Source organism: Ovis canadensis, chromosome 5 (assembly GCF_042477335.2).
Source record: "Ovis canadensis isolate MfBH-ARS-UI-01 breed Bighorn chromosome 5, ARS-UI_OviCan_v2, whole genome shotgun sequence".
Classification (NCBI taxonomy): Eukaryota; Metazoa; Chordata; class Mammalia; order Artiodactyla; family Bovidae; genus Ovis; species Ovis canadensis.
Window position 1 is genome coordinate 65662040 of NC_091249.1, and position 15080 is coordinate 65677119.

The 15080-nt window shown below is 48.0% G+C and overlaps 1 protein-coding gene across 1 annotated transcript; it reads left to right on the plus strand.

Moving 5' to 3' along the window:
• The first annotated feature begins 416 nt into the window (after nt 1–416).
• DELE1 (DAP3 binding cell death enhancer 1) lies at nt 417–14985 on the plus strand. The gene is made up of 13 exons (XM_069589929.1): nt 417–601; nt 1271–1385; nt 1476–1599; nt 3216–3363; nt 4865–5026; nt 5278–5366; nt 5465–5561; nt 8269–8411; nt 9573–9731; nt 9825–9917; nt 12314–12473; nt 13423–13665; nt 14410–14985. Exons 1-12 carry the CDS (start codon nt 571–573, stop codon nt 13662–13664), a joined length of 1563 nt encoding a protein of 520 aa, XP_069446030.1. The 5' UTR covers nt 417–570; the 3' UTR covers nt 13665; nt 14410–14985.
• The last annotated feature ends 95 nt before the right edge of the window (nt 14986–15080 follow it).

Consider the following 15080-nt stretch of genomic DNA (forward strand, 5'->3'; position numbering starts at 1 on the left):
GTCAAGTCGTGCCGTGTCTGCAACTCCAAGCTGATGGCCTTGGGCGGAAAGCTCGGACTACTGTTTTACTCCGTCGCACCCTAAGGCTCCTCTCCTCCACCCACTGGGCCTGGTGTCTCCCATCTCTAGCCTCGGGGCCTGGGGAAGATTGTTCCCCCTCGAGCCTCCACGGGGTCTGTAAGTTCGTCAAGCACCACGGAGGCCGCTCTTGCCCCGCTTCTCAACGGTCCTGTTTCTGAGGCGGTTCAGCTTCGCCACCTGCCACCCCGTGTCTCTGTGCGATCCCCCCATTCTTGTGCAGCCAGCAAATGACACCTCTTCCACAGGATGCTGGGGCAACATCCCCGTGCCCTTGTCGCAGTTCACCTCTCCGCTACCCCTAAATACGCCTACACCCCCACTTCCTTTCGCTGATTGCCGTGCTTCCGGCTGGGCTCCCCTCTAATTGGCTGGTAGCGAGCTTCCTAGGGGACTTGGCCACTCGGAGGGCGCCACAGCGGCCACTCTAGCCGCTGTCCCGTGGTTTGGCCTCCCTCTTTCGGCCGCGAGCTCTATGGTGCTGGCGACGACATGTGGCGGCTGCCGGGACTCCTGGGCCGAGGTAAGGGACTTCGGAGCCCCGGATCTTAAAGGGCACCTGAGACTTGAAACAGAGGAGGGTGCGGCCAGGAGGATCAAGCCAAAAGCAATAATGGGCGGTGCTAGAGCGGAGGAGAGGCTGCGTCGTAAGGGGCGGGGCTACAATCTGTGTCAAGGGGTCTTTGGAATTTGAGGTGTGGGAGTGGTTAGTAGGAAGAAGGTGGAGCGTAGAGCCTAGGAGTTGGTGGAGTTATTGGAAGGGGAGGAGCCAAGTAGCCGGAGACAGTGAACAGTCCAGGAAAGATGAGCAGAGTGGGCGGAGCCAATGGAAAGACGCGAGATTTCTAGAGACCGAGAGCTCCAAACCGTGAGCGAGAGTTTGTATTTGAATGAATGGTCGTTTTAGAACAGTGGTTATCGGAAGGGCACTAGAAATCACCCAGGGAGCTTTTTCAAAATAGCTCAACCCTGAATGCTCCTGGTTTGTTTGGTTCTGGGGTGGCACGCTGGAATCTGTTGTAGGCAAAAGATTCTTACGTGTATCCTTGTTAAAGAACCTCTGCAGAAGCAAGTGTCAGTGTTTCCTGGGTTCCTGGTGTGGGGCTCTGTCAAGGGTCAGAGGGAAGACTGGTGGAGACGTCCTTGCCTCAATCCTGTTCATGTGAAAGTGACTGATCCTTGCTCTGTACAGCTCTTCCCCGTCTGCTGGGACCTGGCCTTCGTGGGGTGACCCCCAAGTCCTCCAGCCCAGATGGGCCTCAGGCTACCTCCTCCAACCTGCTGGTTCCTGTGCCCAGTTTTGACAGGTGAGATACTGCCATTCTGTCACCCATGTACTCCCTGGCCTCCCTCTACCCTCACTTAGGCCAGAACTTGATAGCCTCTGTTACATCTAGGTCCAGGCCCCACTGCCCTGGCCCAGGCACAAGCAGGGGCCCAAAGTCCCATGGATGGAAGGATGCCTTCCAGTGGATGTCTGCTTGTGGCTCCCGGAACACATTGTGGGATGCCATATCATGGGTAAGGCTTCCCCACTCCTTTCCTTGACCTTCATTGTGGATGAGAATGATCCTGTATGGAAGTGTAGCCTAGAAACAAGAGCTAGGGCATCAATGTGCCCACACTCAAAATTTGAGTAACCCATGGTGTTGGAGCATATTTGGGGAGATATTGCTGATCCTGTTCCCCCTTTGCGACCCCATGGACTGTAACCTACCAGGCTCCTCAGTCCATGGGATTTTCCAGGCATGAATACTGGAGTGGGTTGCCATTTCCTTCTCCAGTGGATCTTTCTGACCCAGGGATCGAACCTGGGTCTCCTGCATTGTAGGCAGACACTTTACTGTCTGAACTACCAGGGAAGCTTCCATTCATTCAGTAAACATTTATTGAACACCTTCATTGAGCCAGGCATCTTTTGCTATGCCTTAGGGACATAGCAGAGAACAAGGTAGATATGATTCTTCATGACGCTTATAACTAAATATTACTAAATAGCTAACTTTTCATTTATTAATAAATTCTCTGTATATTATCTTATTTAATCCTTACAAAGCTTTACAGAGGAAATATAATATTCATTTTATAGATGAGGAAACTCAGGCTCTGAAAGTTTAGGTAACACTCTTAAGAGCACACAGCTATTAAGTAGAAGAACCAGATTTTACTCTGGAGCTCATGCTGTTAGCTACTATGGTCTGTACCTTTGTTGCTGTATCTAGTATAGCTTATGAAAGCACTCAGTACACATCCTGGCCTGTAACAGTTACTTAGTAAATATTTATTGACTCTGATCTATAAAGACAGAGGTTTAGTAATATGAGCTGACAGGAGGTCTATCAGGGTAGAATCTTTGCCTCTCAGGTTCTGTTTTTAAGATACTCTAAATGAAGTTGGCACTCACATCATTCTCATGTCCATCATTTCTCATCCCTCTCACTTTCATGCTGTGTACTTTGGGCAGGAGGTTTGACCTCTCTGAGCCTCAGGTTTCTAATCTTTAATTTGGTGTCATCAGCAGAGCTGAGCCTGGAATGTCTCCACACCAAGGGCACTTCTCTCTGGGGATCTGTGGCCTAGGGGCATAACACATCCTGGAGAGGGTGTGTTTTCCCATTTTGTCAACTATATGAACCCTTGGGTGATCCTGTAGTGAGTCCTTCTATAAACTGGGTCTGGATCTCAGGGGTCCTGATGTCACCCCTGAGCTTTGTCACTATTGCCCATGTTTATTCAGTCACTCACTCATGCATCTATTCAACATTTATTTATTAGTGCTATATCTATTAGGTGAGGTGCCTGTATTTACTAGATTATATAGATAGATAAGTCTATATCTATTAGACTATATCTATGGTCTACTAGGAATACATAGGTGAGCAAAATAGACATGGTTCCTGCCCTTGTAGTGCTTAGAGACTAACAGGAGAGACAGACCTTGATGGATAATTGCAGAGATGACTGTTTAAGTACCAGTGTGATCTGGGCTCCACAGGGAAGGTTTGGGTGCTTGTAAGAGTGTGTAGTGGGCAAGCGGCCACAGCCAGAAATCAGGAAAGGGCTTCTCGAGGTAGTGACATTGGGCTGCAGGAGTTGATCAATGGAGAGCTGTGTCCATTATATGCTGTCTTCCCCAGGGCACTCTGGCCGTGTTGGCCCTGCAGCTGGCGAGGCAGATCCACTTCCAGACATCCCTGCCAGCAGGACCTTGGCGAGTGGAGCACTGCTCTTGGTGCAGTCCGCTGGACCGCTTCCTCTCATCTCCCTTGAGGCACCCTTGTTCCTGTGAGTTCTCAGTCCCAGGGACAGAAGGGCTGGGCTGGGAGTTTCTCTGCGCCAGGAAGCATCTCTGGACACACCTCAGGAAAAGAGCCATCAGAGGCTCCTTGCCTTTCCTATCTGCAGTCAGAGGAAGGGGAATGGGAGGAAGTTCTATCCACCCAGGGTGTAGGCCACACCTGCCCCCAGGGTCCTCCCATGTCCTCCCCTCACCTTTCATGGAGGGAGCCGTGCAGGGGTCCAGGAGATTTTAGATTCTAGGTGTGGCTCCCTGCCCCGTTCTCAACCAGTTAGGTTATTCTCTGGTTAGTCATTCATTAAAAAGTGAATCTTTGTGGCGGTGGCTTAGTCGCTAAGTTGTGTCCAACTTTTGCGACCCCATGGACTGTAGCCCGCCAGGCTTGTCTGTCCATGGGATTTTCCAGGCAAGAATACCGTAATGGGTTGCCATTACCTTTTCCAAGGGATTTTCCTGATTCAGGGATCGAACTCTGATCTCCTGCATTGCAAGCAGTACTCCTGTGTTGCTGGTGAATTCTTTACCAACTGAGCCACCTTATTGAATGGCTATCATGTGCCATGGTACAGAGGCAGTACAGTGCAGTGTCACGGTTACAGGTCTGGAGTCACACTGCCAGGATTCCAGCCCAGAACTGCTGAAACTAGTTTTGTGTCCCTGGCCAAATTACTTAAAAAAAAAAAACTTACTTATTTTTAGCTGTGTTTGGTATTAGTTGCACTACTCAGTACCCTAGAGCACATGGGTTCTTAGTTCCCAGACCAGGGATCAAACGTGTGTTCCCTGCATTGGAAGGTGGATTCTTAATCACTGGACCACTAGGGAAATCCCTGGATGAGTCACTTAACTTTCTTGTGCCTCAGTTTCTTCACCTGTAAAATGAGGAAATAATAAAACACACCCCATAGGTTTCTTGGAAGGACTAAATGAGTCAATACATGTGGAGGACTTAGTGCCTGGCATGTAGTAAGCACTCAGTAAGTATCACTTTAAGTTCTTGCCTTTATTATTATGACTACAATCATTATCAGTATTACCATCAACCAAGTGCTAAGTGCCAGGCTAGAAGAGTGAATAAAGTAGATGCCTTCCTGCGGCTGAAAGAATTCAAGCCAAGGAGAGATTTATGCTTGAGGGATGTGGGTATCAGCAGAAATGTGGGCCTCTTTCCACCCAAGTGGAGGGAAGCCAGCCAAAGAAATGGAGGAGGAGGCATGTGATGGAATATCTCAGGAGTTTCCAGATTCTTCCTTTGGTCCGTAAAATCTCAGGGAGAGCTCAGTCAGTCCCAGTAGGATGAACCAATCCCCTTCTCTCTCTTTTATTTAAATTTTATTTGGGCGTATCACATGTGGGATCTTAGTTCCCCAACTGGGGATCGAACCCACGCCCCCTGCATTGGAAACACAGAGTCTTAACCACTGGATGGCCAGGGAAGCCCTGAACTGATCCCCTTCTGATGTGACTGTTCTCACTGGCTCTTTCTAGCACTGCGGAGACACATTCTGCCCAGCCCTGATAGCCCAGCTCCCAGGCACACTGGCCTTGGGAAACACAGGCTGGGCCAGGAAGAACCCTCCACTCAGCCTGAAAGCATCTCTTCTCCCAGCTCCTTGAGAGCAGCTAGGCATCAGGATCCCTCTGAGGAAGGTATGGCCCCAGCTACTAAAAGCAGAAGGCTGTGGCGGGGTGGGGTGGGGGTGGGGAATTGGGCAGATGGACTTTTTTATTGCTGCATATGCCAGCTAAGGGAATTGTCATTCTTGTGAGTCCTCATGCTTTCTGGGGCAATTTGGAATTATTTTGGTTCTTGGCAGTGGTGCTGGCTGGAAGGCTGGGGGCATTGGGAGAGTGGGAGAAAAAAGAAATAACACCTTCCTCCTTTGCCCTTTCCCTCGCAGATCCCAGTGACATCAGCTTCCTGCATGCCAGCAGTAGCTTCAAGTCCAAGGCAAAGCCGGCCCAACCTCAGCCCACTGACGAAAAGCAGGTATTGTCCATGTGGCCACCTGGATCCCTATAACATTTCCCTAAATAGGCAGCACTCCCAGGGAACTGTCCTATGATGAGTCTATGTTTCTTCCCCAGGAACAAGAGAAATCAAAAAGTCTTTCCCTCGAGGAGGCCATGACTTCCATTCAGCAGCTCTTCCAGCTCAGTGTTTCCATCGCTTTCAACTTCCTAGGTAACTGGGTGGACCCTGCCTCTAGGAAGGCAGATGGGAAAATGGGAAAGATTTGGGGTAGGTCAGATAAGATCAGGGCAGCAAATGGCCTAATAATAACATAAATAAACATGAGAGAGTTTATTTTCTCCAAGGTATGTCGACCAAAGCTGGCAGAATGGCTTAGTGGTGTTAGGGACCTATTCTCAGTCCAATAGTTCTGCCATTCTTAAAACAGGCTAAAGGTCCCATCTGCTTCATATGCAAATACTAACCAGCTGGAAGGGGAAAGGTGAGAAAGCTGAAGAACCACTCCTTCCCAACCTAGCAGTTGCACAGATTATTGTCCAGAAAGAAGACTTGAAGTTATATTTAGTCTCAGAGGAGCCTGGGAAATGTAGTCATAGAAATGTACCTGGAAATTCTGTTACTGTGTAAGAAGGAGAAAAATCTTGGAATGATACCTTGAATTTTCTGCCACACTTAGGCAAAGATAGTCTCCTGAGGTTTGGTGCAGGCCCTCAAGTGCCCTTACTTACCCACATCTGGAGACCCAGATACCTTTCAACATTTGTCCTATTCACCACAGTGACCTGGCTTGTTTCAGGCCTTCTCAGACCCCCCAGCAGCATCTCTTGGAGTCTAATGGGCCTGTGGGGGAAAGGCTGGGATTATTCAGTACAGATGTATTAAACAGTCACCTTTGCTAAGCCCTGTTTTAGTTGTTGGAGACACGGTGTTTCACAAGACAAAGTCCTTACTCTCATAGAGCTGTTGTGTGAGCTGAAGGAGAGAAAAACAAATTAACAAACAAAAAAGAGAATTTCAGTAGATGATAAATCTTATGGAGAAAATTACACAGGGGGATGCTTTAGTGACTTGGACAAGGAGCAGCTCTGATTTGGAAGGCCTTGACCTGACTGAATCACAGATGGAAAGATCCTTGACCTGGCTGACAAAAATAAGCCAGTCTTGTTTCTGTTTGGAGAAAGCTTTCAAGCTGAGGGAATAGCAAGTGCAAAGGTCCTGAGGCAGGATTGAATTTTGTTTGTTTAAAGGGAAAAAAGGGTGAATGTGGCTGGAGCTCAGGGATCACCAGGAGAGTAGAAAGAGATGAAATTAGAGAAACAGGCAGGGGCCAGATCAGATCAGACCTCTGAGCCACAGTGGTTGAGACAGGAAGCCACTGGAGGGCTTTTGTACTGCAGCAGAAAGCGGGGCAGTGATGTGATCTGATCTACTTTTTCAAAGATCTCTCTGCCTGTGGGACTTCCCTAGTGGTCTAGTGAGGTAAAGACTGCGCTCCCAATGCAGGGGGCCTTCGTTCGATCCCTGGTCGGGGAACTAGATCCTGCATGATGTAAGTACAGTCAAATTGAAAAAAAAACAAGAAAAAATTTGTGCCTGCTGTGTAGACAGATGTGGATCATAGGAATGCCAGAAGGGAAACAGGAAACTAGCTTGGAGCTGATGGTTAAACAAAATGTGATAGTGACTTGGTCTAGGTTAGAGGCAGAGGAGCCAGTGTGGGGAATGGAGACAGGGTGGGATCCTTCGCCCTCTGGAGTCTTCTCCTCAAGGACAGAGGGCTCTGTGAACCCTTGACAGTGAGTTTTCAGGCAGCCGGGAGGTGACTCATTCACTGCTAGCTGAATGGAACCCAGCTTCCACCTCATTAGCTTTTTGTGATTTTTGATGGGCAGACCGTCTTCTGAGAATTTTCTTGTCCATTCCTTCCTTCATATACATATTCATTTATTCAGCAAGTGCTCAGCACTGTGGCAGAGCACAAAGGGAGCGTAAGCCATAATCATATTTTGCATTTGTATAGAGCTTTCACCCTATGCAGAGTTATTTCTTCTACATTCTTTTTCTGCTTCTGCCTCCGGGATTTTACAGTCTAATTGAGGAGACAGGGCTTGTACTCTCAAAACAGTTTAGTTCCTAGAAAAAGGCTTATATATGAAGTAAGTGCCAGAAGAGTGTTTAAAGCCTGAGTGTGGTCTGAAGATTCTAGGGCAGAAACAGGTTGGGACGGCCTGATGATGGAGGCAGAAAAAGGCATCCCAGGCAGGAAAAACAGGCTTAGAGTTGAGAGTAGGCCATGCCCAGCCTCTTCCCTGTTTTCCTCTTTGTTCAGATGATAAAAAGAACATGGGCTTTGGAGCTGGGATCTCTTATATTATCTCTCACAGTTTTCTCATAAAGCAGGATTGACAGTATCAGCTGTATCAGTTACCTTATGTTGGTGACAAGCAGCCTAAACCCACTTTGGCTAACCTAAGCACAAAAGGAATCTATTGGGATCTATAGCTTCCTGCCAAGGAATCAGAAAGGACAGGAATCAGAGAGGCTCCAGAAATCTAGAGGGCAGTAACTGAGCATCAGTGTCTGCAGAGTGCTGCCATCAGAATAACCTGCAGGGGCTGTTCTCTCTCCTGTTGCAACCAGATCAAGATTCAGATTCCTGAGAGAAGGTCTCATTGGTTGGGAAGAGCAGAGGCACACTGATTGACAGCCCTTGGGGGAGGGCTGTTCCCAAAGGGAAAATTAGGATGCTGCTCCCAAGAGAAGGATGGAGTATAGGATGGAACTACTCAGAGGATGGAAATACATCCATGCAAAGTGTCTAGCACAAAAAAGAAAGGAAGGAGCCTCTGGGTATCTGACTAAGGATGTGGGGAAGTTCACAGAGGAAGCTGTGTTTACAGCCTGTGCTTTCTTACAGGGACAGAGAACATGAAGAATGGGGACTACATGGCAGCCTTTTCTTACTTCCAGAAAGCAGCAGACCGCGGCTACAGCAAAGCACAGTACAACGTGGGCTTGTGTCACGAGCATGGCAGGGGCACCCCCAGGGACCCCAGGAAGGTACCGCACCTCCTCCTGCCCCCAGGCTCATGGCCTGTGCTGCATTGCCCATAGTGACCTCCAGAGATAAGCAGGGGCCAGGGCTTGGGAAAGTCCAGCTTCTCTCTCCAAGCCTGGAGGGAAAAATAAATAAGTCTCCAGCTTCTCAGAATTTAAACTCCAAACACAGGAAGGCCAGGGACCTTGTCTTTCTTCTTTGCAGCTATATCCTCATGACCTAGAATGTTACCTTGATGAATGGATTAATTAATTCTAGAAAGTAGGGTAGGCAAAGATGTTGTACATAAGAATGTTATTTCCTAGAATTGTATATGATGGCCCAAAAAAGGGAAGCAATTTGAAGTTCCTTCAATAGAGAATTGGTTAGTAACATCTATGTTGGCCTTAAAAATGATGTACTGTATCTATATTTATTTATAAGGGAAGGTATTCGTGGTGTATTACTTTTTTTAAACTAGCAGCTTATTTTAACAGTTTTATTTATTTTACTTCTTTATTTTTGGCTGTGTTGGGTCTTCACTGTTGCATGGGCTTGTCTCTAGTTGCAGAGACCGGGGGCTGCTCTTTGTTGCAGTGCAACAAAGCCATCGTGGTGGCTTCTCTTGTTGCAGAACATGGGCTCTAGGGTGCATGGGCTTCAGTAATTGCAGCTCCAGGACTCTAGAGTACAGGCTCAATAGTTGTGGCGCATAGGCTTAGTTGATCTGCAGTGTGTAGGATCTTCTCCGACCAGGGATCGAACCTGTATCTCTTGCATTGCCAGGTGGATTCTTTACCACTGAGCCACCAGGGTGTAGTGTTAAGTGAAAAAAAAATAGGTTGCAAAATAGTTCTCTCTATCCCTACAAACACGCACACGCACACACATATACACACACACTTAGATATGTGTGTGTGAATACATATATAATGTGTATATATATGTTAATATTACAGCATATGGGGGAAGGCTGTACACTAAAATATTAACAGAGAACTATCTTCAGAAGGTAGGATTTCTTGGAATTTTGTTTCTATTTTTGACTTATTTGTATTTTCTGACTAATCTATTGATACAGTGATTATATATTATTTAATTAAAATAATTTTTTAAAACTTCATTCCAAAAAAAGGCAGCCTACAGAGTTCTCAGTTAACTGGATATTTTCCCCTTCAACCCAGGCAGCTTTTTATTACCAATTGGCTGCCAGCCAGGGCCACAACCTGGCTCAATACCGCTATGCAAGGTGCCTGCTACAAGACCCAGGCTCCTCGTGGGACCATGAGCGGCAGAGGGCAGTGTCCATGCTGAAGCGGGCTGCAGACTCAGGCTTACGAGAGGTGAATGCCATTGGTAGGGTCTTTCCTGGGTACTTGGGTCATGTTGAACTAGGCAGTAACCAGGATACCTTTTTCCTTCCTCCTTGACCACAGGCCCAAGCTTTTCTCGGGGTGTTTTTCACCAAGGAGCCCTATGTGGACGAGCGGAGAGCTGTGAAATATCTTTGGCTTGCAGCCAACAATGGGGTATGAGGTTTCCTTATCCAGGCATGATGGGGATCAAATCGGATAGAGGAAGTGATTTGGGAATGGGTACCATGCTTAGAAGAAGGCTGATAGGAGCATTGGCTTTAAGCCTTAACTCTCGCTAACTTGCTGTGTGCCCCTTGAGCAGTGGTGTGCTGATGTCAGCTCATACCAGCGTAGAAGAGTTGACATTAGCTTGAAATCAGCTGTTGGGGGAGCATAAGCACCACAGAATTGCCAAATGCAACACAGCAGGGCTTTCCCCCTTAGAGAGCTAGTTGTTATTTTTACTAGCATACTACTGAGCTGGTCACTTGTTTTCCTCATCTCTAAGATTGGAGTAATAATGCCTGCCTGACCTGCCTACTGCTTCACGGGGTTGTCGTGAGGATCAGAATCTAACTGAGATAATAAGTGTGAAAGCACTTTGTAAAGTGCACACATAAAAGGTGTACCATCACAAGGAATTTAGTCCAGGGAAGTCAGAAGACATGTGAGGTGAAGACATTAAGCAGTTTGAGGGGTAGAGGATGTCTGGTTGTCTATGAACTAGGGATTGGCATCCAGGTAGCATGACCCAGAGTCTGTTCCAGAGAGCATTAGCATAAATAATAAAAGGAAAAAATGTTCAGATAGGTTCAGGAAATATTGAGTTAAACAGATATTTTTAATGCAGGAAATTTCATAGCTTTATGTCACCGTGAATCACTGAAAAGACATCTGTGGGTCTGCTGTATCCTCAAGTGTCTCTGACCAGTGTATATATTTTTTGAGTTGTATCTTGAAGGACCAGAAGCCCTGAATTAAAGCCAGCAGTGGCCATGTACTAGAATTTCCCTCCATAAGGGCTGCTGCTCCTCTTTGCTTTCTGGCCGACATGGTGATGGCTTCAGTGAACTCTTGGGCATCAGAATACTTCTCCTTTTTCACTCTGTGTTGTCCAAAGTATCTGCCATGGTGGCATGCATGTTCAGTCATATCTGACTCTTTGTGACCTCATGGACTTGCCTGCCAGGCTCCTCTGTCCATGGGATTTTCCAGGCAAGAATACTGGAGTGGGTTGCCATTTCCTACTCCAGGGGATCTTTCCAACACAGGGACTGAACTCACCTCTCCTGCATTGGTAGACGAATTCTTTACCACTGAGCTACATGGGAAGCCCAAAGTATTTGCAGTAGCCATCAAAAGGGGACCAGTATTACCAAGCAGTACCAGCCTCTGTGCCTGCCTTTTCATGAAATAGCTGCAGAGCCTTCCTAGAGCTGGATGGGCCTCGGGACCATATGAGGGACAATCCTGGGGACACCCTGGCCTGTGTTAGTCACCCAGCAGGCCCAGTGGAAAAGTACACAAAGGGATGTGGTATAACATGTATGTGCATAACAGCATGGGTATTTTGACCTTGACTGTGTTCCAACCTGGCCTGTAGCCATGAGTCAACCATATTTATTACATAGACTCTGGTCTACATGTTACAGAAACTTTCCAGAAATTTGACTTTAGAAGGCAGAAGAGATACGGCTGGCAAAACAAAACAAAACAAAACAAAACAAAAAGAAGGCAGAAGAGAAATGGAACCATGATTGGGAGACTGAATATAATGAAAATATTTATTACTGAGAGGGAGAGATTACGATGTGGGCAATGACAAGTGTGATAACAATAACGCTAATCTAGACACTTTCCATGTACTGACACATTTAACCACAGGGTTAATAAGGTTGGTGCTGTTATTAGTCCCACTTTACAGATGAGGAGACAGGCACAGAGACATAGACTGTCATGTCTGAGGTTACACAGCTGGGAAGTGGTGAGGCCAAGACTGGAACTCAGACATCTGGCTGTACAGACTGGGTTCCTAATCCCTACCTGATACTGCTAGTTCTCAGCAAGAGAGAGAGAGGACCCAGAGCCAAAGGCAAAGGGATAAAACCATTTTAACCTTTCAGAGGAGGAGGAACACGTTCTCGGTAACGTAGGCTTTGTAACCGTCTGGGCAGAGATCAGGAAGGCATATTGGGCTTGCAGAAGCCCAGCCTCTACCCTCTACCAGGAGAAACAGCTCCTGGCTCTTTCAGGCAAACCTAGGGGCCTGACTCCCCTAGCAGGACTGAGTGCCTCTCGCAGACTTCGCTTCTGCACACCATCCTCAGCAAGTTTCCATACTGCTCTGGCCGGAATTGCTCTGGGTGGAAGGATCCCTGTTTCCTCTGTTCTGGGCCTCTGGCTCTTCAGAGTTGAGACCCCTTGGTCCAGTGAGGGAGTCGGGGCTGGGCCTGACCCTGCGGGGGTGAAGCGCCAGCCTGCTGACTGCTGCGCCTTCCTCCTGCCCCAGCATTTCAGTTCTCAGTCCTTTGTGTGCGTCCATCTGTGTGTCTGTCCGTTTCTTCCTTTAGGACTCACAGAGCAGATACCACTTGGGAATTTGCTATGAGAAGGGCCTTGGGGTACAGAGGAGTCTGGGAGAGGCCATGAGATGTTACCAGCAGTCAGCAGCTCTGGGGAACACGCCCGCCCAGGAGAGGCTGCAGGCCCTCTTCTCCATGGAGGCAGCAGGTACAGACGAGAATCACAACCATCAGGTCCCTCCCTGAGCTTAGTACCCTGCGACAGAGAAGCAGGTGACGGTAGCCTTCTGTCTCTCTGTTACTTCCTGCTCCATTGGTGGGTATGAGCCCAGCTTTTTGAGTTTGACAGATCAAACCTGAGTTTTAACCCCTGCTCTGTCACTGAACTTGGATTGCATGTTCTTGCACCTCTGTTTCTTCACCTCTGAAAACTCATTAGGTTGTTTGTGCCCTTTAAGAGTGGAGTCTGTTTCCCCCAGTCCTGTGGAAGTCCTGTAATCAAATCCCACCAGCCTTCAAAGTCAGATTTCTTGGGGATTCCCAGTCCTTTTGCCAGTTCCCTGGGCTGGGAAGCCTGACGTAGTGCTCAGAACCTTCACAACAGTGGGAGAACTTCTGTGATACAGTTATTTTCCAGTTTGTGGGCCACTCACCTGGAGGGTATGGGATTTAATTTTATTGTGATTGCGTCCCCTTCTACCATCTCATTGCGGCTTCTCCTTTGTCTTTGGATGTGGGATATCCTTTCTTGGTGGGTTCCCGCGTCCCCCTGTTGATGATTGTTCAGCAGCTAGTTATTGGTACTCTCACATGAGGAGGTGAGGGCACGTCCTTCTACTCTGCCATCTTGGAATCAATCTCTGGAAACTCATTGAGGATTAAATGAGACGACAGCCAAGGGCTTAGCATAGCCCTGGCGCATAGTAGGTGTTGAATACGTGGTGGCCTTTCAGATGACTCGTCAGGAGGGACTCTATCCTGAGGCTGCCTCCGGGCCCCAATTTACAGTCTAGGGCTCTGGGAGCCCTGCTCACCCCTAACTCACTCTGGCTGACCTGGTGAACAATGCCAGGGGAGCCAAGTCCTTTAAGAAACCCTTGCTCCAAAGTAGACGTCCAAGGACACAGGGTAAGCACTGCTCTCCCCTCTCCTTGCAGCCCCAGGGCCCAGCGACCTAGCAGCAAGAGGACTGAAGTCGTTTTCCAGCCCCTCTCTTTGCAGCCTGAACAGGAGCCTGCTGGCAGGAGCCTCTGGCCTGCCACACGCCTCAAGCACAGGGAACCTTGGCCTCCTCTGTAGAAGCGGGCATCTCCGAGCCAGCCCTGGAGCCTCCAGCAGGGCCATCCCCCCACACCCTTATCCCTTGGAAAGGAGTCTCGTCAGACTGGGTTTTGGCTAAGGTGAGATAAGATGCAGTCACCAGGACCTCTCACGGGTGCTGGAGGGAGGGGCGGGCAGGAAGGAGGTGAGATGGCAACAAAAATAGGGTGTCAGTATCCCTTTCTGGGGTGGAAATTCCGTGGGAGCTTAGGTTTTTGAGCCATTTCAAGTACATGGCTAATAGATGACTCCGATCATTTCTCATAGGCCCACAAATGAGCTGTGGATGTGTTCACAGTCATTTCGTCTATACATAAAAGATTCCTTCATTGACCTGGGGAAAACTTTATACTGAAGGGGCCAGAGACCCTGGTCCTTGCCTTGGCCTTTGTCTTTGAGAAATCACTTCCCTTCCCCCTTGCCTGGCCTCAGTTTCCTCAGGCTCAGACTACATCATTTTTTGCCAGCATCTGATGTGTGTGCCTCCGGTGGTTCACAAGAGGATTTTAGGCAGCATTCAAGCTAATATTTTTTTTATTTTAGTATTTGTATTGTTAATATATATTATAAAATGTGATTAGCATATTATAGTTTCACAGATATTAAAAAATAGTGAATCAAGTTCGAGAAAAACCTTGCAACATTGCATAAAGGGAGCACAGATCCAAAGGGGTGGTTCCACAAACGCCTACAGTTCAGGAAACGCTGAATCATGTTGCTTTTGTTCATCTCCACTAGATCCATGATTGTCTCCATTTCACCTTTGATTTGGAAGGAAGGAGCTTAGTGTCCAAAGGCCTGATGTAACTGTTTGACTTTTTCAGGCCTTCACGCTTCACTCAGCCCTAAAGATGGAGCCTGCAAGTTCTCAGAGAGATACCACAACTTGAATCCCAAAGAAGAGGCCAATTATCCACCTGACTTCCCAAAGAACCTTAAGTACCTGGCCAGCACAGTGAAGAAGAGGGAAGTATATAAAGACCCCGGTTCTGGCCACATCCCCTCGAAGCAGTGGCCTGACTTGCTGTGTTGTTTCCTCAACTGTAGACCAAGGGCAGCGGTGTCTGCCCTCCGACCCACCAGGGCTGAGGTGGGACATTTCACTGCGAAAGGACCTTGGTGCGCACTCAGGCCCCAGGAGGCAGAGTGATGCCCTGTTTCCATGGGTTTGTGAGTCATCAGGCCAGGGCTAGAATCCTGCCTCTTGACCCCTGGCCCAGGGCTCTTTTGCACAGTTCTCACTGCAATTTTATGTGAAAGCCTTATTATCGTCCTGCCGACAAGAGAAGATTGAGCCCCAGGAGTTTTGGTACCAGAGAGTGTAGATTTCAAGATCCTCGTTTGTGAAAGGTTTGTGCCAGAAATGGATGGGAGTTTAATAAAAGAGATACTGGAGATTATCTCATCACTCTTGCCCTTGAGTATATTGGGGAAAGCCAGGGAGACGGGCAGGGGAAGCTGAAAGCTGAGGCTCCATCCTCATATCCAAACTCTC